A 26,572-nucleotide genomic window follows, 5' to 3' on the forward strand; every position below is an offset into this window, starting at 1 on the left:
GGGGACAGAGAGAGAGAGAGGGGGGACAGAGAGAGAGAGAGGGGGGACAGAGAGAGAGAGAGGGGGGACAGAGAGAGAGAGAGGGGGGACAGAGAGAGAGAGAGGGGGGACAGAGAGAGAGAGAGGGGGGACAGAGAGAGAGAGGGGGGGGACAGAGAGAGAGAGGGGGGGGACAGAGAGAGAGAGGGGGGGACAGAGAGAGAGAGGGGGGACAGAGAGAGAGAGGGGGGACAGAGAGAGAGAGGGGGGACAGAGAGAGAGAGGGGGGACAGAGAGAGAGAGGGGGACAGAGAGAGAGAGGGGGGACAGAGAGAGAGAGGGGGGACAGAGAGAGAGAGGGGGGACAGAGAGAGAGAGGGGGGACAGAGAGAGAGAGAGGGGGACAGAGAGAGAGAGAGGGGGGACAGAGAGAGAGAGAGGGGGACAGAGAGAGAGAGAGAGAGGGGGGACAGAGAGAGAGAGAGAGAGGGGGGACAGAGAGAGAGAGAGAGGGGGGGACAGAGAGAGAGAGAGAGGGGGGAGAGAGAGAGAGGGGGGGGACAGAGAGAGAGAGAGGGGGGGGACAGAGAGAGAGAGAGGGGGGGACAGAGAGAGAGAGAGGGGGGGACAGAGAGAGAGAGAGGGGGGGACAGAGAGAGAGAGAGAGGGGGGACAGAGAGAGAGAGAGAGGGGGGACAGAGAGAGAGAGAGAGAGAGGGGGGGACAGAGAGAGAGAGAGGGGGGGACAGAGAGAGAGAGAGGGGGGGACAGAGAGAGAGAGAGGGGGGGACAGAGAGAGAGAGAGGGGGGGACAGAGAGAGAGAGAGAGAGAGAGAGAGAGACAGAGACAGACAAGGTGAGGGTCCCGGCGGGCATGTGTAGTCCATTCCCGGGGACTGAGCAGCAGCCGCACTTTGCAACAACACAGATGGAGGCACAGCACATGTACAATGGCCGCTGTAAGGATGCTAGAGCAAACGATTTTTATGCCGGCGGTGCAACTTTCAAAAAAAATTCAAAAAATTTATTTAGAGCCGAAAAAAATACGGGACGGTGATGTTGAATGTCCTATGGTAATTTCCAGTTAAATTTTGCCAGGTGTTGTCCCCTTTTTGAAAGAGTCTATCAGGGTTCTTTAAATCATGTTATGAGAGAGGGTAAAAGTTTGTGCCCCTGTTTGTACCTCAGAGTCTGTGAGAGACAGAGGGAACGGCAGCAGAGAGAGAGAAAACTACTTCTCCAAAACTGATCCCAGCTCATTGCCAAGGCTGGGGATAGATAATCTCACCGCCTTCATAGGAAGTTTAACCACTTTATTCACTTTCTTTTCCGTTTGGAATTAGAGTTTATTTTGTTATTTTTTGTTGCATGTATATCAACAGTGTTGAAGAGGGAAAGAAAAACTTAGAGCAACTTTTTCTGTTAAAGCTGCAATGAACTTGAAGTAATTTAAAGATTTTTAATGAATTTTCACAAAAATGTGTAAAAACATTTTTCTCCCCCCTCTTCCGATAAGGTCCAGCATAAGAGATTAGCGTGTAAAGTTAAAGCACAGGGGATTGGGGTAAGGTACTGACTTGGATAGAGAACTGGCTGGCAGACAGGAAGCAAAGAGTTGGAATAAACGGCTCTTTTTCCGAGTGGCAGCCAGTGACTAGTGGGGTACCGCAGGGATCAGCTATTCACAATATATATTAATGATCTAGACGAGGGAACTAGATGTAATATCTCCAAGTTTGCAGACGACACAAAGCTGGGTGGGTGCGTGTGCTGCGAGGAGGATGCCGAGAAACTCCAGGATGATTTGGACAGGTTGGGCGATTGGGCAGATGCAGTATAATGTGGATAAATGCGAGATTATCCACTTTGGTGGCAAAAACAGGAAGGCAGATTATTATCTGAACGGCAATAGATTGGGAGAAGGGGAAGTGCAACGAGACCTGGGTGTCCTTGTGCACCAGACGCTGAAGGTAAGCATGCAGGTGCAGCAGGTGGTTAAGAAGGCAAATGGTATGTTGGCCTTCATAGCGAGAGGATTCGAGTACAGGCGCAAGGATGTCTTGGTGAGAACACACCTTGAGTATTGTGTGCAGTTTTGGTCGCCTTATCTGAGGAAGGATGTTCTTGCCATGGACGGAGTGCAGCGAAGATTCACCAGACTGATACCTGGGATGGCAGGAATGACGTATGAGGAGAGATTGGGTCGATTGGGCTTATATTCGCTGGAGTTTAGAAGAATGAGAGGGGATCTCAGTGAAATTTATAAAATTCTAACAGGACTAGACAGATTAGATGCAGGAAGGATGATCCCGATGGCGGGGGAGTCCAGAACCAGGGGTCACAGTCTAAGGATAAGGGGTAAGCCATTTAGGACAGAGATGAGTAGGAATTTCTTTAATCAGAGAGTGGTGAACCTGTGGAATTCTCTACCACAGAAGGCAGTTGAGGCCAATTCAATAAATATATTCAAGAGGAGTTAGATATATTTCTTAAGGCTAAAGGGAGCAAGAGATATGGGGAGAAAGCAGAGACAGGGTACTGAATTTGGATGATCAGCCATGACCGCACTGAATGGCGGAGCAGGCTCGAGGGGTCGAATGGCCTACTCCTGCTCCTATCTTCTATGTTTCTAAGTTTTGGTTTTGGAGGAAACAAGCAAAAATCAATTTCCCCGTCATCTAAACAAGTTTCAACCAGGTCTTGAAGTCCAAACACTTTTAAAGGGATTCTGAATTGCTTAAAATGTTTTAAAATTGAAATTTCTCATTATTTGATTTTGAATGATCGACTGAAGTGAGTAACTTTACACAAACATGCAACCATGCTGTTGAGGAGGGGGAGGGCAGGGGAGGATTTGTAGGAGTTACATATTACTTTTTGTTGACTTTTAAAAAAATCATTAAGACATTTAGGAAGAGTACCAAAAATGGGGAAAAACACAAACATTTTATTTTATCTGTTGTTCTATAGCCCAAACAAGTCCCCCAAATAATGTGAATATAGTTTCCTCTTAAACGTTTAATGGAGTGTTAATAGAAACAGGAATTATGTAATGATGTATAAAAACTACTAAAAGCTACTTTAGAAGAAACCACTATTTGTTTATTGAGAAAGACACAGAAAATACTTTGATTAAACTGATAATGTACAATTTTGATTTGGTATAAATGTTTGAAATAGGAGATTAAAAATTGAAAGTACAATGAAGTTTGTTTCCCCTATTTAATTGCGAAGTACCTAAAATAATTCAACACTTTGTGGTAAGAGCAGAGAATGTTCGAGGGAAATACATTAGAAGCGAAATTTGTAAATTAACATCTTTACGTCAACATATTAGTAAACATTTCCAAGTCAGTCTGATTGGTTCTCCTGTCCTGGAAGAAAGATGAATGTTTATTTCTGTTAAATCATAGCTTTTCCTGCTTTTAATTAGGTGACGCAAATTGTATATGTGTTTTTCTGCACTTGTGAATAAGTGCTGCATTTCTGACATGTTACATGGGGGGTGTGCTGGTTCAAGAAGACCACGTTTATTAATGGAAGTTGAAAATACAGATAGCCGTTCTTGTTCAATTTTTTTTTAATATGGTGAACTAAAGCACTTTATATTTGTTGGTTGTCTGGTTGCATTGTGATTAATATTCTAATCACTTATGTGGACGTACAGCACGTCAGCACCATAGGAAAGCTGCTGCTCCTGCAGCCATTGCTATAGTGACGAGGGATGGGTTAATACATTGAAAAGATTAATATTAATACTAATTGCACAAATAGGTATGCCTTTCAGCTCACCTTGGGCTTTTGGATTGTTTGTCGATGCATAACTGTGTAACTGAGTGATGTTTCTGAAGTGTTAATGCATTATTATGCAGTTCTTTTATATCCCAGTCATTTCAGACAAGTAATTTGTTTTAAAAAAGAGAGTTTGTACATGACGAACTAAAAGCTTTTAATTAAGTCTACCACAAACAAACTTGCAGAATGGGCATATAAGTGACAAATGAATTTCAAGAGATAAATGTGGGGTGGTGCATTTTGGTAGGAGGAATAAGGCGGCTACGTACTCCTTCGAAAATAAGAATCTAAATGGGGAAAAGGTGCAAAGGGATCTAGGGATATAGATTCACAAATCATTAAAAGTAGCAACACAGGTTAAAAAAGCCATAAAAGTGCAAATAAAGCACTGGGGTCCATTTCTAGAGGAATGGATTCAAAAGCAGAGGAGTTATGTTAAACTTGTATTGAACCTTGTCTGATTGGCTCATGATTTGAGACGGTGGGGTGGCAATATGGCATTACTGTATATATGCTTTTAAGTGGTTGCTGTTGTAAAATTTGCCCACGGACGAAAAGGTCGCGCTCAAAGGAGTTCATGGCCCGTTCAGTACAAAAAAGAGGAAACATTGCTTGTGATCATTAGTTTCAAGCCTATTTGCATCCGTTAATGTTCTCAACTCTTCTCAGATAGTCCTCCTGCTATTGTCATTCGGAAATAATTTTTTGGCTGTTTTATTTCGCCTCTGCTGAATGCTTTTTCTAAGTCTCCCTTAAGCCCATCTAATCACCCGTTTAACTTGTTTCTGCATGATCCTATATTCCTCTGTGACACTCCTTCCTCTTCTTGCAGAATTGTAGAGGTAATTTCTCCTCTTGATTTTACTTTTAATTTGTTTGTTTACCCATTAAGGATCATGCTTGTTTAGTCTAAGCTTAAGCATGTCTTTTAAAAGTGTTCCATTTGTCCTCGGCTGAAATTCGACAAACATCCATTTCCCAATTCCTTCCTCATCGCATTGGCTTTAGCCTTTTTAAAGTTATAAATGTTATTCCTAGTCTTTGGTATAATTGGATCCCAGATCATTCTGTGGTCATTGTCCCCCAGGGACAGTACAACTTCCATTTACATGTATGGTATTTGGGTAATTTACAAATACCAGGTGAGCACGGCCACTCGTGGCTTCCTTTACGCATTGATTCATGAAGCAGTCATGCATTACATTTACGAACTCTGACTTAAGTCACTTGGGTTTTCCCAATTTCAATTGAATCCAAGTAGGCACGAACATAGAAACATAGGAGCAGCAGTAGGCCATTCAGCCATTCGAGCCTGCTCCGGCATTCAATATGATCATGGCTGATCCTCTATCTCAATACCATATTCCCGCTCTCTCCCCATACCCCTTGATGCCTTTTGTGTCTAGAAATCTATCCATCTCCTTCTTAAATATATTCAGTGACTTGGCCTCCACAGCCTTCTGTGGTAGAGAATTCCACAGGTTCACCACCATCCGAGTGAAGAAATTTCTCCTCATCTCAGTCCTAAATGTCCTACCCCATATCCTGAGACTGTGACCCCTCGTTCTAGACCCCCCCAGCCATGGGAAACATCCTCCCTGCATCCAGTGTGTCTAGCCTGGTCAGAATTTTATATGTTTCAATAAGATCCCCTCTCATACTTCTAAACTCTAGTGAATACAGGCCTAGTTGACCTAATCTCTCCTCATACGACAGTCCTGCCATCCCAGGAATCAGTCTGGTGAACCTTCGCTGCACTCCCTCTATGGCAAGTATATCCTTTCTTAGGTAAGGAGACCAAAACGGCACACAGTACTCCAGGTGTGGTCTCACCAAGGCCCTGTATAACTGTAGTAAAACATCCTTGCTCCTGTACTCAAATCTTCTTGCAATGAAGGCCAGCATACCATTTGCCTTCCTAACTGCTTGATGCACCTGCATGTTTGCTTTCAGTGACAGGTGTACAAGGACACCCAGGTCCCTTTGTACATCAATATTTCCCAATCTACAGATGCATTCGCACCCGTACGACCAGATTTAGGAACAGCTTCTTTCCCAGAGCTGTCATCCTACTGAACTCCACAAATAAACTCTAAAGCCTGCACATCTGCCAATGCACTTTATTATGGTTATGTTTGTTAATGTATTACAAGCCAAATGTATGTGGAATGTTTAAATGTCTTAATCTAAATGTACACTCTCAGGAGCCGCAAGCCTACATTTCGTTGTACTGCACTTGTGCACTAACAATGACAATAAAGTTGATTATGATTATGATTTAAATAATACTCTGCCTTTGTTTTTCCTACCGAAGTAGATAACTTCACATTTATCCACGTTATACTGCATCTGCCATGTATTTGCCCACTCACTCAACTTGTCTAAATCGCCTTGAAGCCTCTTTGCATCCTCCTCACAACTCCACCTAGTTTCGTGTCATCAGCAAACTTGGAAATATTACATTTGGTTCCCTCATCCAAATCATTGATATATATTGTGAATAGCTGGGACCCAAGCACTGATCCCTGCGGTACCCTACTAGTCACTGCCTGCCACCCTGAAAAAGACCCATTTATTCCTACTCTGTTTTCTGTCTGTTAACCAATTTTCAATCCATGCCAGTATATTACCACCAATCCCACGTGCTTTAATTTTGCACACTAACCTCTTGTGGGACTTTAGCAAAGGCCTTCTGAAAATCCAAATACACCACATCCACTGGTTCGCTCTTATCTATTCTACCCGTTACATCCTCAAAAAACACCTAGAAGCTGCAAGAAAGCAGCTTCCCCAATAACTTATTAGCTAAATGCACTGCATGGTTTGGTACTTAGTAATATCAAATTCAATTTTCAGGGTCACATGAATCCTTTTCAAAATATTGAATTCACAATGGTCACTTGAGGTCCCACTCATTTATGCTTTGCCATACCTCTGAAATGGGTTATTTGCTGACAGAAATAGCAGCAACAAGTAGATCGGCCACATCAATGTTGAGTCTTTTCCTTTATTCTTAAGGAACAAGTTCTGTCATGTGTTTTCTTTGAACCAATTCACATGGTGGATTTGCAATAATTCCTCCCTCATCCCCAAAAATTCCTCCCTTTTCTCATTTCTTTACACAATAGATATTTTTCTCCCGCACCCCACCCACCCACCCCGCACGGCCCCCCGCCCTCGCCCGTGCCCCGCTGCCCCCTTGCTGCTCACAATGGATTTGTGGTTCTTGCTGAAACAGACATTGGTATAGCACTGCACCAGGGAGGTTTTTCACACTGCCAATGGCCAACATCTTGAACAGGTTCAATATACTCTGGGCTCAACCAACTCCAATCACAATATCAGAGCTTACCCAGCCCCAGTGTAAATCTCAATCCCCTTTGATAATACAATTTTTTAAAATCTGAAACACATTAACTCAATTTTTATTTAATAGCTTGATTTGTATATAAAATAAAAAATACTAAACTTTTTTCCATTCATGATTTCCCCTCCCTTTGCCGCCTGTCCTCGTCATTGTATTTTGTTTAAAAAATCTTGATTGTGATGTCATGGGGATTGTTGTGGTGCATTCTGCATAATGTAATTACACAGGTACGAGCTGAAAACCATCACTCTCACGCTGCACCTCTCCAACCCACAGAGAATGTGTCAACAGGTCGTGGAAAAACCCTTTAACTCAGAACTTAAGAGGCAAGTGTGTGCAAGGAAAATTTCCTCAATGCATTTCTCAAATTAAATTACAAATTTTTACAAGTATTTAGTGAATAATTTGATCGAGATTGGCTTTGTGATGCTGGTTTAATGTGGATTGGTAACTATCCCACTGTCCAGTGAATGAAAGTGGTTTGGACTGGCTCAAGCCAGATCACTATTTTGAACTGTTGTCCTCTCTGGGGCTTGACATCCTATGGATGCACAATACTTATTCATACTTATCATTGGATCTTCTATGGCACTACTCAGCGAGAAAGAGGTCACATTGCTAAAAAAGGGATGAACACCCCTCCAATGAAAGAATTTGGAGACCGTTTGTTCTTTGTTGGTTCCTGGAAAATTATATTTTCCTTACCCAATTCAGGTATGCTGGTTGAGTGCAGCAGTATGTAACTTCGTGTGTTCACAAAGGCTGCAGTTACATAAATACATTTCTGCATGTAATAGGAGGGACATCTTGTCTTGAGATATGTTTAAGCTGTGACTTTTTCAAGCAAAGGCCAATCTGTAAAACTTGAGTTTAATCTTTCATTTGCATCAGAACTTAAAATTTAAGCATAACATTTTGGTAAAATATTTTAAATTGAGGACTTTGCTCTAAATTTGAATAATGGTACATTCCTACCAGAATTTACAATATGAACAATCATTGTTTGAGCTTTCAGTATAAACAAATAAGGTAGCTGCTGTAACCATTTAGAACAGATTACAAAATATAAACACTTTGAAATTTGACATTTTAAAGTTTCATTTGTAATATGCTGCATACATGTACACAGTACCTATATTTATAGTAACTACATTTATTTTTTAGGATTATCTTAAACAGGATTATCTTAAACAAAGTTGAAGAGTTCATAAATTACTTAATCTTGAATGTTTTATACAAAAAAATTCAGATTACTTTCACTGTCTAAAAAATAGCTTTGCTGGGGGAGGGGGAGAATAAAAGTTCATTCCAAGTTACTTTTCATTAAGGGGCAAGGTTTACAAACAGCAAGTCTTGGAGCATTCTGTGAAAGGCCAATCTTGCAGTCAATCATCAAAATATTCGAGGAACTGTTGGCACCATGTTGGCATGCTGGGAGTTGTAGCTTGCGAGCTTGAGTTTCTGTGAACAATGATGAGTCTGACAACTTACACAAACTCAAAAGCTCAGGCTATTCACATAAGCATAGGCCTCTGAGGGAAACATCATCACTTTCTTGTAAATTTTGCAATTTTTAATCATTACATTGCAAACCTTATTTCCAATAGTAAGTATTCAGATTAGTAGAGAAACCAAGATGGCAGCCAATAGGATTTTTTTTTTTTTTTTTTTTTTAAAGTGAGAAATTTGATTGTTTTGCCTTTTTTTTAAATTATTGGTAGCTGCTGCCAATTGCCCATTTTTGATTCCTAATTTAACTAAACTGCACTATTGGTGGTTTTCTTTTCTGTTTGCTAGTTCTCGATGGTGCATTCCTTGCCTGTTCAGTCACATTTATTCTGTTTACAAATATAAAATTTGAGCCATAGTTGCAAGAAATATGCATATACAAAATGTGTAATGCCCGAAGTGTGATGAACAAAAAGCATTATGCACTTTCAAAATTGCAACTGTCTAACCTTTGGCCCTCCATTCACCACAACATTTTTGCAGCTACCGATCTGCTCACCCTCACCTTTGATGCCCTAGTCCCCATTAAAACCATTACTCTCTCTCACCTTGGCCGTTCCCTCGGTACAGCCCTCATCTGCGCTCCCTTAAGTCTAAGGGACACAGGCTTGAACAGATATGGCAAACAACTGGTTTAGCCACTCACCGCCAGTGGCTGGACCATATAAAGCACTATCGGGTCCTGCTCTCGTCTGCCAAAACTGCTCACTATTCCAGGATCATTCTGGAATGCAAAGATAACCCCTGGCTTCTTTTCTCTACTGCAAATCGTCTTCTTAAACTCCTCTCCCCTCCAATAGGTGCGAGGAGATCCTGGACTTCTTTGTCACTAAGATTGAGATCATCTGCCTCTGCCACTTCCCTCCCTTCAACTAGCCCACTAGGCCAAACTTCCTCCAAGGTTCCTCCCCACCCACCGCCCTAGCCCTGAATGCGAATCTTTCCCAGTTTCTCTCCAATCTCTCCACATGTCCACTCCGAGCTCATCTTGTCCATCCGACACACGTCCTGCTCTCTCGACCCTATTCCCACTAAACTACTGACCACCCAACTTCCTTTCCTGGCTCCCATGTTAGCCGACATGGTTAACGCTTCTCTTTCCTCAGGAACTGTCCCCCTCTCCTTCAAATCTGCCGTCATCACCCCTTTCCTCAAAAAACCAACCCTTGACCCCTTTGTCCTTGCAAACTACTGCCCCATCTCCAACCTCCCTTTCCTCTCCAAAGTCCCTGAACATGTTGTCACCTCCCAAATCTGTGCCCATCTTTTCCAGAACTCCATGTTTGAATCTCTCCAATCAGGTTTCCACCCCTGCCACAGTACCGAAACGGCTCTAATCAGTCACAAATGACATCCTATGTGATTGTGACAAAGGTAAACGATCCCTCCTAGTCCTTCTCAACCTGTCTGAAGCCTTTGACACGGTTGACCACTCCATCCTCCTTCAACGCCACTCCATCGTCGTCCAGCTGGGCAAGACTGCACTGACCTGGTTCCATACTTATCTATCTAATTGTAGCCAGGGAATCACCTGCAATGGCTTCTCTTCCCACTCCCACATCGTTGCCTCTGGTGTCCCCCAAGGATCTATCCATGACCCCCTCCTATTTCTCATCTACATGCTGCCTCGGCGACATCATCCGAAAACACAGCGTCAGTTTCCACATGTACGCTTACGACACCCAGCTCTACCTCACCACCACCTTAAGTGGAAAAATTTGCAGGGCTATGGGGAAAGGGCAGGGGAATGGTACTAATCGGATGGCACAAGCACGATGGACCGAATGGAGTCCTTCTATGCTGTATCAGTCTATGATTCTATTCTACGACTTCATAAAATGGGGACCGGATTACATCAGGTTGGATGTGCATAATCTCCCGGCATACATCAGTATGATTCTTAGTGCAACATCTTGGTCTTTTCTCAAGCTATAGTAATAATGAGATTGTATTTCAAAACTATTTCAAAGCATGTCAAAGCAATATCTTTAAAAAACTTTTTTTGAGGTGTGGTATTACAGGAAAGGTATTTTCACATGTTTTCATTTATCTCAGAGTGGCTAGACACAGACAAAGGGGAATGATTATAGCATCTACTTTTTTCATTTCTATTGAAAATTCAAAAACAGCCATGGTTCACAAAGATATATTCATCCTGTGGTGCTATTTATTTATTTAGCTGCAGTGAGTAAGGAAAAAACGAATTAATTTACAAAAACCAAAATCCATTTGCCTCACTGTCTCTGGGCAGCATTTCTGTAAATTTAATTCAAAATTCTTTCCTTGAACATGTACATCTTCCACCCCACCCCCACCCTTTGGAATAACATAACTTCTGAATAAGTTAGCAAGTTAGAAGATTCACTAATAGAAGGTCACAACAGTAACATGTGCAGTTTTAAGAACATAAGAAATAGGAGCAGGAGTAGGCCATACGGCCCCTCGGGCCTGCTCTGCCATTCAATAGGATCATGGCTGATCTGAATCTAGACTCACGTCCACTTCCCTGCCCTCTCCCCGTAACCCCTAATTCCCTTATCTGCTAGGAAAATGTCTATCTCCATTTTAAATTTATTTAATGTTGCAGCTTCCACAGCTCTCTGGGGTAGCAAATTCCATAGATTTACTACCCTCTGAGTGAAGAAGTTTCTCCTCATCTCAGTTTTGAAAGGGCAGCCCCTTATTCTAAGATTATGCCCCCTAGTTCTAATCTCACCCATCAGTGGAAACATCCTCACCGCATCCACCCAATCAAGCCCCCTCACAATCTTATATGTTTCGATAAGATCGCCTCTCATTCTTCTGAACTCCAATGAGGAGAGTCCCAACCTACTCAACCTTTCCTCATACGTCAACCCCCTCATCTCTGGAATCAACCGAGTGAACCTTCTCTGAACCGCCTCGAGAGCAAGTATATCTTTTCTTAAATATGGAAACCAAAACTGTACGCAGTATTCCAGGTGTGGCCTCACCAGTACCCTGTATAACTGCAGCAAGACTTCCCTGCTTTTATACTCCATCCCCCTTGCAATAAAAGCCAAGATTCCATTGGCCTTCCTGATCACCTGCTGCACCTGCATACTAACTTTTTGTGTTTCATGCACCAGGACCCCCAGATCCCTTTGTACTGTAGCACTTTGCAGTTTCTCTCCATTTAGATAATAACTTGCTCTTTGATTTTTTTCTGCCAAAGTGCATAACCTCACACTTTCCAACATTATATTGCATCTGCCAAATCTCTGCCCACTCACTTAGCCTGTCTATGTCCTTAAGGAACATATTGTTACATATTGCTGCACGTAAGCAGCAGAATAGATTGTGCATTACATGGTATAATGATCTTGTGTTCATAAAAGCAGTGCATCTTGACCTACAGCGAGTACTGCCACAAGAGATTTACTTCATGTTTGTGGTAGCAACATGTTAATACACTATATATACTATATAAATGCAATGTATATCATGTACACTGCATATAACTCTGAAAACAGAATCCGAGGTGAGGCGCTGTGTTATACAATACATTTGTGTGTCTACATTAATGTAGCATCCAATTTGATTTCTGATTGCTCCCCATATTGTATTCAATCGGATCAGATTCCACAAGAATCAATGACAGTCATTATACTTCGATATCAAAAACCAAAAGTTTAAGTAAATAAGTTGATATAACGATTTAAAAGTTATACCTTAAAGTTTAATCAAGTAGAAGTAACTGAAAAAAGTTGCAAGTTTATTTAAGTTCTAACTGAAATTTTAAGTAAGTTGATGGCCTGAGCCTTATCAAGGCAAGTCCAATCAAAGCCCGCTCAACTCATTTTTAAATTAAAAAATTCTGTCGATAAACAACGTCGAGAAATCAACTTTACAATGAATACATTTGACAGTACTTCAAGTAGCAATCCATATTGTTCAGATAAATGTTCTACAGTAAAATTAAAGAGATGAATAATCCCAATCCAGTAAAATGCCCAAAGTACTCACCTTTGTGCCCTAGCATCACAGCAAGGTGTAACGGTGTGTTTCCTAAAAAGATAAAATATGTAAACTGAGATGTATACAATTTCAGTCAGTATAATTTGTATCATTACTTGCATCAGTAAAATTTACATCATCAAAATACCCGATTATGTCTGAACCATTCCTAATTTATTTTTAGTCTCTCTTTTACCTGAAACAAACAGAATAGGAGAAATGAAGACTCTTAAATAGCATTAATTTCAAAGGTACACGTGCAGCCTTATTTTTTTATACAGCAATGCAAAGTAAAGGAAGAAAATAGGGTAATTTTGCTACGATAATAGACAGTATCAATAACCAATACAGGTTTATGTTTTGCTACTAAACTGAAGGGACCTATTAACCTATGAGAACACAAGTGAGAAGCAACAAAAACTGATTTAAAGAGGAGTTTGGTTCTGAAGGGAGCAAGAGTTCAGCTGTTCCATCAGAGCACAGTCAAGTAAGATGTTAACTGGTGAATTAGTAGTACGACAGGACAGGTAAAGCTGGAGCATCAAAGAAAATCATAAATGCAAGAATGGTCTTTCAACTGAAGAGTTCCCAGAAAAGCATAATGCAGGGGGTGGACAACCCACAACTAGAGGGGAATAGTATGGAAGAGGACAAGAAGGAGACCATCAGTTGAGGAGCAAGATGGGAAGAAAGGAGGACTCAGATAGAAGCGATACAGAAAACTTGTGATGGTCTGAATTTGTCTGATTAATATACAATGCTGGATAACAATGATGTAGATAAGAACAGGAACACATGCTCCCAGGTGCCAGGGTAAAGGGTATAACTAAGCAGGTGAAGGAGATTCTGGGTACAGCAACCTGAAGTCATGGTTTACATTAGAACCAATGACAGAGGAACAGCATGGAGGTCTTGCAGTGAGTTTGAGGAGCTAGGTGTTTGATTAAAAAGTAGGATCTTCAGGCATATGGTTCATGAGAAAATGCAGAAGCATAAATAGAAAGTTGGTTGACAGACAGGAAACAAAAAGCTAGGGTTAGTGAGCGTTGCTCAGACCGGAGAGATGTTGGAAGTGGTGTACCCAAGAAGTCTGTGCTGAGTCCACTTTTGTTGACAACTTGGAATTGGGCACGAGCACCACAATATTTGAATTTGCTGACAATACAAAAGTAAAGAGCTTGGTAAACAGTGAAGCAACTGTAAAAAAAACTTCAGGAGAACAAAGTAGTGGAAAGACTGTAGATGCAATTTAAGAGAGAGAAATAAGGAATGAGAGTTTAAACCCAATGGAAAGATACTGAAGGGTGTTATGAACAGAGAGACCTTGGGATTCAAATACATAATTCATTGAAAGTGTAAATGCAGGGAGACAGAACCGTGTAAAAAAAAAAAAAAAAAGCCCAATAGCATTTTGGGTTTCATAAATAGCAGCATAGAGTACAAGAACAAAAAAAGGTTACAAGGAATTTGTACAAGACAATGGTCAGGCTACAACTAGAGTACTGTTTACAGTTGGGGTACCCCATTATTGCTTTAATGCCCTTTCTATTGAAAGCATACATCATAGATTCTTCAGAATGATACCAGGGATGAGAAACTATAGTTATGAGGGCATACTTCAGATACTGAGACTATTTCCACTGCAACAGAGATGGCCGGAGATATACAAGAAGTTTTTAAACACGAGGAGTTTTGATGGACTCGGAGCAGAATGTAAAGACCTATTTAGGGCAGGTAGGAGAAATGTTGAGAACAATAGTGAAGGACAAATTATGAAATAGACCAAACTTCCTGCACTTCAGTCCCATGTTCCTGGTCTTTGACCACCTGGTGCGGAGGGGGCAGGCAAGTCGGAGGATCTCCTTGTGGACTGCTCCTGGGAGCACGTGGTGTCCGCCGGTACGCTTGAGGCCTTCTGCGACCGGTGGACACCGGAGGGACTGGTGTGCATAGTAGACATGGCAACAGCATTTTGTTTTAAATTATAATTTGAAGTTTATTGATTGTGCCCCTTTGAAAAGGGGGGTATTTTGGTAATTTGGCTGATGTTAACTGGCATTTAGGATGACATTGTCAAGAATTAGACCAAATTTCCATGGCAGCAGTGTAGCCAAAATCAACAAATCACACCTTGGCTTCTACCCCTATTCCTGAAGCACCAGTCTGTTCCATCCCTTCCACTGTGCATTCAAAATTCTTGTTTATCATTCTCCCAAGCCCCAAGCCCCGAGCCCCGAGCCCCAAGCCAAGCCCCGAGCCCCCAAGCCCCGAGCCCCAGCGAGCTCCGAGCCCATTTCCCCCTTTAACATTGAGCAACTACTTACCCTCAAGGCTGAGAAATACTTAGAAAGCACGTTTCTAGAAGTGTTCACCCCGCAGCCTCAGCGTGTGCAGGCAGAGGGGGCATGGGTGACCGCCAGACAGAGGAGGAGGACCAGGCAGAGGGGGAATGGGTGACCGTCAGACAGGAGGAGGAGGACCAGGCAGAGGGGGAATGGGTGACCGCCAGACAGAGGAGGAGGACCAGGCAGAGGGGGAATGGGTGACCGCCAGACAGAGGAGGAGGACCAGGCAGAGGGGGCATGGGTGACCGCCAGACAGAGGAGGAGGACCAGGCAGAGGGGGAATGGGTGACCGCCAGACAGAGGAGGAGGACCAGGCAGAGGGGGAATGGGTGACCGCCAGACAGAGGAGGAGGACCAGGCAGAGGGGGAATGGGTGACCGCCAGACAGAGGAGGAGGACCAGGCAGAGGGGGAATGGGTGACCACCAGACAGAGGAGGAGGACCAGGCAGAGGGGGCATGGGTGACCGCCAGACAGAGGAGGAGGACCAGGCAGAGGGGGAATGGGTGACCGCCAGACAGAGGAGGAGGACCAGGCAGAGGGGGAATGGGTGACCACCAGACAGAGGAGGAGGACCAGGCAGAGGGGGAATGGGTGACCGCCAGACAGAGGAGGAGGACCAGGCAGAGGGGGAATGGGTGACCGCCAGACAGAGGAGGAGGACCAGGCAGAGGGGGCATGGGTGACCGCCAGACAGAGGAGGAGGACCAGGCAGAGGGGGCATGGGTGACCGCCAGACAGAGGAGGAGGACCAGGCAGAGGGGGCATGGGTGACCGCCAGACAGAGGAGGAGGACCAGGCAGAGGGGGAATGGGTGACCACCAGACAGAGGAGGAGGACCAGGCAGAGGGGGAATGGGTGACCGCCAGACAGAGGAGGAGGACCAGGCAGAGGGGGAATGGGTGACCGCCAGACAGAGGAGGAGGACCAGGCAGAGGGGGCATGGGTGACCGCCAGACAGAGGAGGAGGACCAGGCAGAGGGGGCATGGGTGACCGCCAGACAGAGGAGGAGGACCAGGCAGAGGGGGAATGGGTGACCGCCAGACAGAGGAGGAGGACCAGGCAGAGGGGGCATGGGTGACCGCCAGACAGAGGAGGAGGACCAGGCAGAGGGGGAATGGGTGACCGCCAGACAGAGGAGGAGGACCAGGCAGGAATCCCCAGAGTGCACCTCGCTCGCTAACCGGTTCACAGTTCTGGAAACTGGTGGGGATGATGGCTCTGACTGCTCTCCCCAGAGGAGCCAAAGCCACGGCACCACAGGTGGCTCAGCTGCACAGGGGGGGGTTGGGGGGGGGGGGGTGGTGGTGGGGGGGAAAGAGGGGGGGGAGGAAGAAGTGTGGAAGAGGAATAGTGATAGCGGATTCATTAGTTAGGGGAACAGATAGGCGTTTCTGTGGATGCAGACTTGACTCCAGGATGGTATGTTGCCTCCCTGGTGCCAGGGTCAAGGAGGTCACTGAGCGGCTGCAGGACACTCTGAGGGGGGAGGGTGAACAGCCAGAGGTCATTGTCCATATTGGTACCAACGACATAGGCAGAAAAAGAGGGATGAGGTCCTACAGGCAGACTATAGGCAGCTAGGAAAGAGATTAAAAAGCAGGACCTCAAAGGTAGTAATCTTCGGATTACTCCCGGTGCCACGTGCTAGTGAGTACAGGAATAGGAGGATAGAACAGAGGAATGCGTGGCTGGAGAGATGGTGCAGGAAGGAGGGCTTTAGATTCCTGAGGCATTGGGATCATTTCTGGGGAAAGTGGGACCAGTAAAAGCCAGACGGGTTATACCTCAACAGAATCGGGACCAATATTCTTGTGAGGAGGTTTGCTAGTGCTGTTGGGGAGGGTTTGGGATGGTACTGGAGGGGAAGGTAGTGCTGGAGGCGGAAGTAGTACCATATTAGATAGGAGCAGACTAAGAAAAATTCAAAAATGGGTTTAGAATGCATGTACGTAAACGCACAAAGTGTGGTGAATGAGGTTGGTGAGCTACAAGCACAATTAGCCATGTGGCAATATGATGTTGTGGCAATAACAGAAACGTGGCTTAAAAACAGTGAGGACTGGGCACTTAATATTCAAGGGTACAAGGTGTTCAGAAAAGATAGGAAAGGAAAAAAGGGAGGTGGGGTGGCAGTGCTGATTAAGGAAGGCATTGTAGTGTTGGAAAGGGAGGATGTTCTGGAGAGGACAAGGACAGAATCCATTTGGTTAGAGTTGAGGAGCAAAAAGGGTATAATCACGCTACAGGGGGTATTCTATGGGCCTCCAAATACAGGAAACTCTCGTTTAGACGGCACCTAAATATCCGGAATTCTCTATTAACCGGCAAAATTCTCACTCCGAAAACAACACCTCAATAACCGGCAATGTTGCCGAGTCCCCCACGGTGGCCGAGTTAGTCAGTGGGGGTAGTTCTCCAAACTGCCACTACTCGGCTTCTTGGCGCTGTCAGAAGTCGGAACACCTCAATAGCCCTGTAACAGGAGTCTGACTCTCCCGCGCTACCGGTAGTCTCTTCTGAGCCGCCATTTTACAGGGGTACTGTGTGTCTCCCACGCTGCTGGTAGTCATTGCATTGCATTACCCTCAACTGGCAGTACTGTACTTAATCAAGCATCTTCCACCATCCATTTAACACAACATTCTGTAGGGGAGTACCCAATTACTGTATACTGCACATTTCTTGATTTTTTTATTTTCCTTTGTTCAAAATAGCCTCGGCAGATAACCCTCTCCGTCATCCGGAATTTTTGATCAACCGGCAACACGCCGGTCCCGTCGGTGCCGGATACTAAAGAGTTTCCTGTAGCGAGAGGGAGGTAGAGGAGCAAATCTGCAGAGATATGCAAGACCTATAGAGTGGTGATATTGGGGGACTTTAATTACCCAAATATTGATTGGGATAATGCTAGGGTAAAGGGAAAGGATGGGGGAGGAATTTCTGAAATGTATTCAGGAGAATTTTCTTGACCAGTATGTTCTTGGCCCAACTAGGAAGGAGGCATTGCTGGATCTGGTACTGGGGAATGAGGTGGGCCAGGTGTCTGTGGGAGAACACTTGAGTACAAGTGATCATCGTATCATAAGATTTAGATTAGCAATGGAGAGGAGCAAGGAACAATCTAGAGTGGAACTTCTAAACTGGAATAGGGCTAACTTCAATGGGATGCGAAAGGATCTAGCCAGGGTAAAATGGAACCAAAGACTGACAGGGAAAACTGTAATGGAACAATGGGTGATCTTTAAGGAGATGTTGTTCCAAGTACAGGCTAGGTACATTCCAACAAGAGGGAAGGGTAAGGGAATCAAAGCAAGGACTCCTTGGATGGCGAGGGAGATAGAGAAGATGAAACAAAAAAAGAGGGTGTATGATGCATGTCAGGTGAATTCTTCAAGGGAGAACCAGACCAAATACAATAAGTTGAGAGGGGATGTGAAGATGAAAATAACATTGGCAAAGAGAGAATATGAGAATAGAATGGGGGTTAACATAAAAGGGAACCCAAAAATCTTCTACCGGCATGTAAACAGTAAGCGGGTAGCAAGAGGCAGGGTAGGACCTATTAGGGACAAAGGTGGTGATATATGCTTAAAGGTGCAGGGCAAGGCTAGAATACTCAATGAGTGCTTTGTATCGATGTTTACTAAGGAGGTGGATGCTGACAAAATATCAGAAGAAGTAGAAAAGGTAGAAGCAATGGAAGGGGTGAAAATTGATCGACAGTATGTACTAGAAAGGCTGGGTATGCTTAGAGTGGATAAGTCGTCTGGTCCAGATGGCTTGCATCCCCAGGTTGCTAGGGGAATTGGAGGAGGAGATAGCAGAAGGGCTGCCATAATTTTCCAATCTTCCCTAGATGCGGGGGAGGTGCCCAAGGATTGGAAAGTGGCAAATGTGACATCATTGTTCAAGAAAAGGTATAAGGACAATCCTAGAAACTACAGGCCAGTCAGTTTAACATCAGTGGTGGGTAAAGTTTTAGAAACCATAATCAAGGAAAAAATTAACGGGCACTTGGAGAGGTTTAAGCTAATTAAGGAGAGCCAACACGGATTTGTAAAAGGCAGATCGTGTTTGACTAATCTAATTGAATTTTTTGATGAAGTAACAGGGAGGATTGATAAGGGAATGCAATGGATGTTATCTACATGGATTTTAGGAAGGCAATTGACAAAGTACCACATAGAAGGCTGGTTAACAAAATTGAGGCTCATGGAATAGGTGGGTCAGTGGCAGCTTGGATAAGGAATTGGCTTAAGGACAGAAAACAGCAGGTTGTGGTAAATGGCTGCTTTTCCTGGGACTAGGGACAGGGTCACTGGCAAGGCTTGGAAGCTAAGCAGAGCCGTACCTGGAGGGGTGACCATCAGGGAAGACCAGGTGCAGAAGGTCACGGAAGGAACCCCGAGGAGGGGCGGTTGGTGAGAAGGTCACGGAAGGAGCCCCGGGAGGGGCGGCTGGTGAGCAGGCCCGGGCGTTGGGCTGAAGATTGTCGGACAGGAGGAATGGTGGAAATGGAATGGCGGCGCGCACAGACGCAGCGGCTTTGCTTCTCCCAGGACGGTGCTATTTACGTTTAATGTTAATGTTATTTGTACTGGACTCATGGGAGCTTGCAAGATCACATTTCGTTGTTCATGTACTTGTGCATTGTACAATGACAATAAAGTTGAATTATTATTATTATTCAGACTGGAGAATGGTAAACAGTGGTGTTCCCCAAGGATCAGTGCTGGGGCCACTGCTTTTTTTGATAAATGACCTGGATATTGGAATACAGAGTAGAATTTCTAAATTTGCCGATGACACCAAACTTGGGGGTGTGGCAAACAGTGAGGATAATACCAATCGACTGCAACAGGACATAGAAAGGCTAGCAGAATGGGCAGACACGTGGCAGATGGAATTTAATACAGAGAAGTGTGAAGTGATGCATTTTGGCAGAAGGAACAGGGAGAGGCAATATACACTTAATAGCACAGTTTTAAAGAGTGTGCAGGGACAGAGGGACCTGGGAGTTAATGTGCATAGGTCCCTGAAGGTGACGGGACATATTGGGAGAGTGGTTAGCAAAGCATTGAATCTTGGGCTTCATAAATAGAGGTATTGAGTACAAAAGTAGAGAAGTTATGTTGAACCTTTATAAAGTGCTGGTTAGGCCACAACTGGAGTATTGCATCCAGTTCTGGTCACCACACTTTAGGAAGGATGTGAAGACCCTTGAGAGGGTGCAGAGGAGATTTACCAGAATGGTTCCAGGGATGGGGGATCTTAACTACAAGGACAGGTTGGAGAAGCTGGATTTGTTTTCATTAGAGCAAAGGAGATTGAGGGGTGATTTGATAGAGGTGTACAAGATTATGACGGGTTTGGATAGGCTAGACGGGGAAAGGCTGTTCCCACTAGTTGATGGTACAAGGACTAGGGGACACAGATTTAAGGTTTTGGGCAAGAGATACAGGGGGGACGTGAGGAAAAACTTTTTTACGCAGCGAGTGGGGAGGACCTGGAATTCGCTGCCAACGGAAGTGGGGGAAGCGGAGACTGGATAGGCACTTGAGGGAAATAAACTTGCAGGGCTACGGGGATAGAGCGGGGGAATGGGACTGACTGGATTGCTCTACAGAGAGCTGGCATGGACTCGATGGGCCAAATGGCCTCCTTCTGTGCCATTATGACACTAAGGCCTAGAAATTGGCGTGAGGCGCCCAAGCGGCGCAAAGTTCGCCTGGGCGCTGGAATTTGCGTCACGATCGCTGCAAATTCAGTTGAAGTACCCCTAGAGGGAGACAGGGCGCGGCTTGAGGTGCTCCAAGTCCCTTCGGGCGTTGAAAGTGAATTTCGCAGCGCTACGTGCTGCAGCGCCACACGCTGCGGCATGGCACGCTGCGGTACTGCAGGCCTTCCTCCCACTGTTAAGGGGGAGGGGCCTGCAACAGCGCGAGCCCCGATCGCGAGTGCCGGCAAAAGAGCCTGGCACCAAGGAGAAGTGCCGGGCTCTCGGGAAACAGCCGGCAATGCCGCGGGGGAGGGGGGGGGGGGAACCAGGAGGCCGGGAACAGAGGTGCTGGCAGGCGGCCGCCGAAAAAGCGGCCGCCCCACACCTCCACCTTAACTTGCGCCTCTGCCGGCACAGTAAGGCCCCGTGAACCGGGCGCGGGTAGCGAACGGCGCAACTGCAGCGTTCGCTACCAAATATCGCGAACGGGGCGCTGCGCATACCGATGACGTCATTGGTGGCGGCGCAGCGCAAATGTCGAACGCCACCATTAGCGCCCCTGCTGAATATCGCGGGATGCGCAGCCAGTGGCGCTACAGCCACTGACTGCCTCTTTAGGCGCTAACAGGTGGCGCTACTCACCCAATTTTTCCCCCTATGACTCAACATCTTAAATCTACACCTAGATTCCCACACGCCCTCTTTTCTGTTCTACATAAACTTAAACTCATCCAAAACTCTGCTGCCCGTATCCTACCTTGCACCAAGTCCCGTTCATCCATCACCCCTATGCTTGCTGAACTACACTGGATCCTGATCCCCGAACACCTCTGTTTTAAAATTCTCATACTGTTAAAATCCTTCAATGGCCTCATCACTCCCCATATCTCTGTAACCTTCTCTAGCCCTAGAACCCTCCGATAACACTGCATTTCTACAATTTTGGCTTCATGTGCATCTCTGACTTTCTTCACTCCACCACTGGCAGTCGTGCCTTCACATGTAGAGTCATAGCTCTGGAATTCATTCCCTAAACCTCTCCGTCTCCCTCTTTCCTCCGTTAAGACACTCCTCAAACCCTACCTTTAATGACCAAGCTTTTCGTCATCTGTGTTGATATTGTCATCCTCACTTAATCTCACCTTTCATATAAAACCCCCTACCCATATACCCACCATCTTGATCTCATGAGGATATCTGATGCAGAGAGGCCATCAACAATAAGGCTATCTCGGAGTACTTCCTCGTCTCCCTTACCCACCATATTCCCCCAATTCCAATAACCTTGCCATTTGCCCATGGAATTTAATTTTTTTTAATAAAAACAGTAGTCCCCTCGCTACATTTTTTTCCCTAACACTTATCCTTTGGCTATCCACCAGTGTCCCCGCTAAGGTGCGCAGTAATCTGAAAGGTCCCTCGCAGGCCGCTCACCGGCTTTTACATTAAATTTCTGCGCATGCGCGGTATTTACAAAGGGACCGCACATTAAAATTAACAGGCCGCATAGAACAAAGCGAGCTTACAGGGAACATTGCTCTCCACCCACCATGACACTTCTGCTGCCAACTTACTATACCATTCAGTCATCCCACCTTTGACATCCTTGTTTCCAGGAAAGCAATCACTGTCTCTCATACCTGTTGCTCCCTCTGGTATACTACCATCTTTGCACTGCTAAATCAAAAGGGTCAAAGTTTTAGCACATCTGTCACACAATTGGCATAGATATTGAGAGATCTGCCTACTGTTCCAAAATTATCCTGGGAGTAACACCAATACTAGGCTCCTTTCCTCTACAACTATCCTCCTTCTCCTTCCCTCTCCGTCCTCTGGCAACTTTTCCTCCTTTGAGCATCTCACCTTGTTCCATTCCTCACGTCTCTCTTAAAATCCTTATTCTGTACCGTCCACCCAAATACCACACCAATTTTCTCAATGATATCTCTTCTCTGCTTTCCTCCTTCTGCAGCGAGAGACTTCTCATCCTCAGTGATTTCAACCTCCCTCTCCTCCGAGATCACTGCCCTTCTTACCTCACTTAATCTTTCCCTTCATGTCAACTCCTCCACCTATATACACAACCACCCGTCAATCTTATCATTTCACGTGGCCTCACTATCCCCTCCATAACCATTACCGATAAGGCAATCTCCGAACATTTCATAGGTCATTCTCTTTCCCCCTCCTAAACTCACTTCTTTTCGTATCCGCCCCGGGAGAAAGCTCTTCCTCAAATCCCTTACCACTGCACTTTCTAATTCCCAACTACCTAGCCTTTGACCTACTATTCTCCAGGACATCTCTGCAGTTACTGGCTTCTTCTTCTTAGGCAGTCCCTCGGAACCGAGGATGACTTGCTTCCACATTAAAAATGAGTTCGCAGGTGACTGATGAGTCCAATGCGGGATCTACAGTCTCTTGTCACAGGTGGGGCAGACGGTGGTTGAAGGGACGGGTGGGTGGGGTGCTTGGGTTGACGTGCGCCCCTTGCGCTGCCTGTGCTTGGCTTCCGCTTGCTCCCGGCGAAGAGACTCGAGGTGTTCAGCGCCTTCCCGGATGCTTCTCCTCCACTTTGTGCGGTCTTGGGCCAGGGATTCCCAGGTGTCGGTGGGGATGTTACACTTTTTCAAGGAGGCTTTAAGGGTGTCCTTGAAGCGTTTCCTCTGCCCACCTGGGGCTCTCTTGCCGTGCCGTAGCTCCGAGAAGAGCGCTTGTTTTGGGAGTCTCGTATCAGGCATGCGGACAATGTGACCCGTCCATCGGAGCCGATTGAGCGTGGTCAGAGCTTTGATGCTGGGGATGTTGGCCTGAGCAAGAACACTGACGTTGGTGTGCCTATCCTGCCAATGGATTTGCAGGATCTTGCGGAGGCAGCGTTGGTGGTACCTCTCCAGTGCTTTGAGGTGCCTGCTGTACATGGTCCATGTCTCTGAGGCATACAGCAGGGCGGGTGTCACTGCTGCCCTGTAGACCATGAGCTTAGTGCCGGGTTTGAGATCCTGGTCTTCAAACACACTCTTCCTCAGGCGACCGAAGGCTGCACTGGCACACTGAAGGCGGTGTTGGACTTCGTCGTCGACGTCTGCCCTTGTTGGCAGTAGGCTCCCGAGGTATGGAAAGTGGTCCACGTTGTCCAAGGCCTTGTCGTGGATTTTGATAATCGGGGGGGGGGGGGGGGGGGGGTGGGCAGCACTGAATGAAGTTACTGACTTACTAAATCACACCCTCTCCACCACCTTTGATGCCCTCATCCCCACTAAAATCGTTACACTTTCTCACCCTAGTCATTCCCCCGGTATACCTCTCATCTCCGCTCCCTTAAGTCCAAGGAACGCAGACTTGAATGTCTTTGGCAGACAACTGGTCTAACCATCCATAACCAGATTTGGCTAGATCATATAAAGCACTACCAGGTCCTGCTCTCCATCACTAAAACCGCCCACTATTTTAAGATCATCCAGGACAGCAAGAATAACACCAGGCTTCTCTTCTCTACCACTAACCGTCTTCTCAAACCACCCTCCCCCCTGCCTCCTCCTCCCTCACCTTCAATAAATCAATCTGAGGAGCTCATGGACTTTTGTTAAAACGATCGACAACATCCATTCAACTGCTTCTGCTTTCAATTCCTTCCCTTCCCCTAGCCCACCGGACCTTACTTCCTCAGTTTCCCCCTCTGCCCTAACCCTAAATGTGCATATTTTTCTAATTTCTCTCCTATCTCCCCTCTTATCCTTTTAAAGCTCATCTTGTCAAAGAGACCAGCCGCCTGCTCTCTCGACCCTATTCCTACTAAGTTGCTGACAACCCAACTTTCCTTTCTGGTTCCCATGTTAGCGGATATGGTTCTCTATCTGGTATTGTCCACCTTTCCTTCAAATCTGCCGTCATCACCCCTCTCTGCAAAAAATTAACCCTTGACCCCCCTCCATTCTTGCAAACTATCGTCCCATCTCCAACCTCCCTTTCCTCACCAAAGTTCTTGAACATGTTGTCGCCTCCCAAATCCGTGCCCATCTTTCCCAGAACTTTGTTTGAATCCCTCCAATCAGGCTTCCACCCCACCACAGTACTGAAACTGCTCTTAATAAGGCCACAAATTACATCCTACTTGACTGCGACAAAGTTAATCTAGCCCTTCTTGTTCTTCTGGACCAGTCTGTAGCCATTGACACGGTTGACCACAAAATTCAGCTCCAACGCCTCTCCACCGTCATCCAGCTGGATGGGACTGCACTCGCCCGGTTCCATTCCCATCTTTCCAGCCGTAACCATAGAATCACCTGCAATGGCTTCTCTTCCTGATCCCACACTGTCACCTCTGGTATCCCCCAAGGAACTATCCTTGGCCCCCTCCTACTTCTCATCTACATGTTGCCCCTCGGTTACACCATCCGGCAACACGACGTGAGTTTTCACGTGTATGCTGATGAGACCCAGCTTTACCTCTCCTCCAACTCTCTCGGTTCCTCCACCGTCTCTATACTATCAGACTGCTTGTCCTACATCCAGCACTGGATGAGTAGAAACTTCCTCCAATTAAATATCAGGAAGACCGAAGCCATTGTCTTTGGCTCACGCCACAAACTCCATTCCCTTTCCACCGATTCAATCTCTCTCCCAACAACTGTCTAAGGCCGACCAAGTCTGTTCACAACACAAGTGATCACGAATTGAGCTTCCTACCTCATATCCGTTCTTTCACTAAGACTGCCCATTTCCATCTTCGTAATATTGCCCGTCTCTGCCCTTACCTCAACTTATCTGCTGCTAAAACCCTCAACCAGGCCTTTATCACCTCTACACTTCCAATGCACTCCTGGTCAGCTTCCCTAGTTCTACCCTTCATAAACTTGAGGTCATCCAAAACTCTGTCGCTTGTGTGCTAACTCGCACCAAGTCCCGCTCACCCATCTACCCTGTGCTTACTGACCTACATTGGCTCCCAGTTAAGCAACGCCTCGATTTTAAAATTTTCATCCTGGTTTTCAAATCCCTCCATGGCCTCACCCTTCCTTATCCCTGTAATCTCCTCTAGCCCTGTAATCCCCCAGACCTCTACACTCAGCCTAGTCTGGCCTTTTGAACATCCTTGATTTTAAATGTTCCACCATTGGCGGTCGTGCCTTCAGCTGCCTAGGTCCCAAGCTCTGGAATTCCCTCTCTGAATCTCTCCGCCTCTCCACTTCTCTTTCCTCCTTTAAAATGCTCTTTTAACCCTACCTCTGCGACCAAGCTTTTGGTCATCTGCCCCATCATCTCCTTATATGGCTCGGTGTCAAATTATTTTTTTGATAACACTCCTGTGAAGCGCCTTAGTACCTTATTAATGTAATAAAATGTCCCATGTAAATATTAGTTGCTGTTGTTGTCGACCTTGGGTCCAATATCAAAGATGTAAAACTCAAGGAATTATTTTGTCTCCCAAGATTGAGACAATTAGTGCAGCTGCCTCTGCTGCTGCCTTCATTTTATCTTGTCCTCCATTCTGGACCTATCCCCAGTCCCCCAACCATTCCAGTTCTGATGAAGGGGCATCAACCTGAAACGTTAACTCTGTTTCTCTCTCTACAGATGCATTTTCTGTTTTTATTTCAGATTTCCAGCATCCGCAGTATTTTGCTTTTGTATTCCATCATTACTTTCCAGTTTCTTTCCCATTCCCCCTTGCTCTCGAAACTCATCACTTCCAGGATACCCACCACCTACTCCCTAGATGCTCTTCCCGCCCACTGATCACTCATTCTACTACCACACATCCCCATGGTTAGCTTTTACTGTTAATAGTATCCTTTCCACAGGCATCATCCCCCTCACCTTCAAAACTGGTGTCATTACCTCTTACTCAAAAAAAACCACCATCCATCCACTCGATTA

General features: G+C 45.5%; 1 protein-coding gene across 2 annotated transcripts in view; it reads right to left on the bottom strand.

Annotated features, from left to right (window-relative positions):
• ankrd13c (ankyrin repeat domain 13C) overlaps positions 1 to 26,572 on the bottom strand; it is a 160,953-nt gene that overhangs the window by 121,579 nt on the left and 12,802 nt on the right. For both annotated transcript variants that reach the window (XM_085982781.1, XM_085982782.1), the window contains exon 2: positions 12,635 to 12,676. In XM_085982781.1, the coding sequence (XP_085838907.1) occupies positions 12,635 to 12,676 (42 nt within the window). The remainder of the gene's footprint in view (positions 1 to 12,634; positions 12,677 to 26,572) is intronic.

Source organism: Somniosus microcephalus, chromosome 3 (genome assembly GCF_052327205.1).
Source record: "Somniosus microcephalus isolate GS21.2 chromosome 3, FLI_Smic_1.0, whole genome shotgun sequence".
Lineage (NCBI taxonomy): Eukaryota > Metazoa > Chordata > Chondrichthyes > Squaliformes > Somniosidae > Somniosus > Somniosus microcephalus.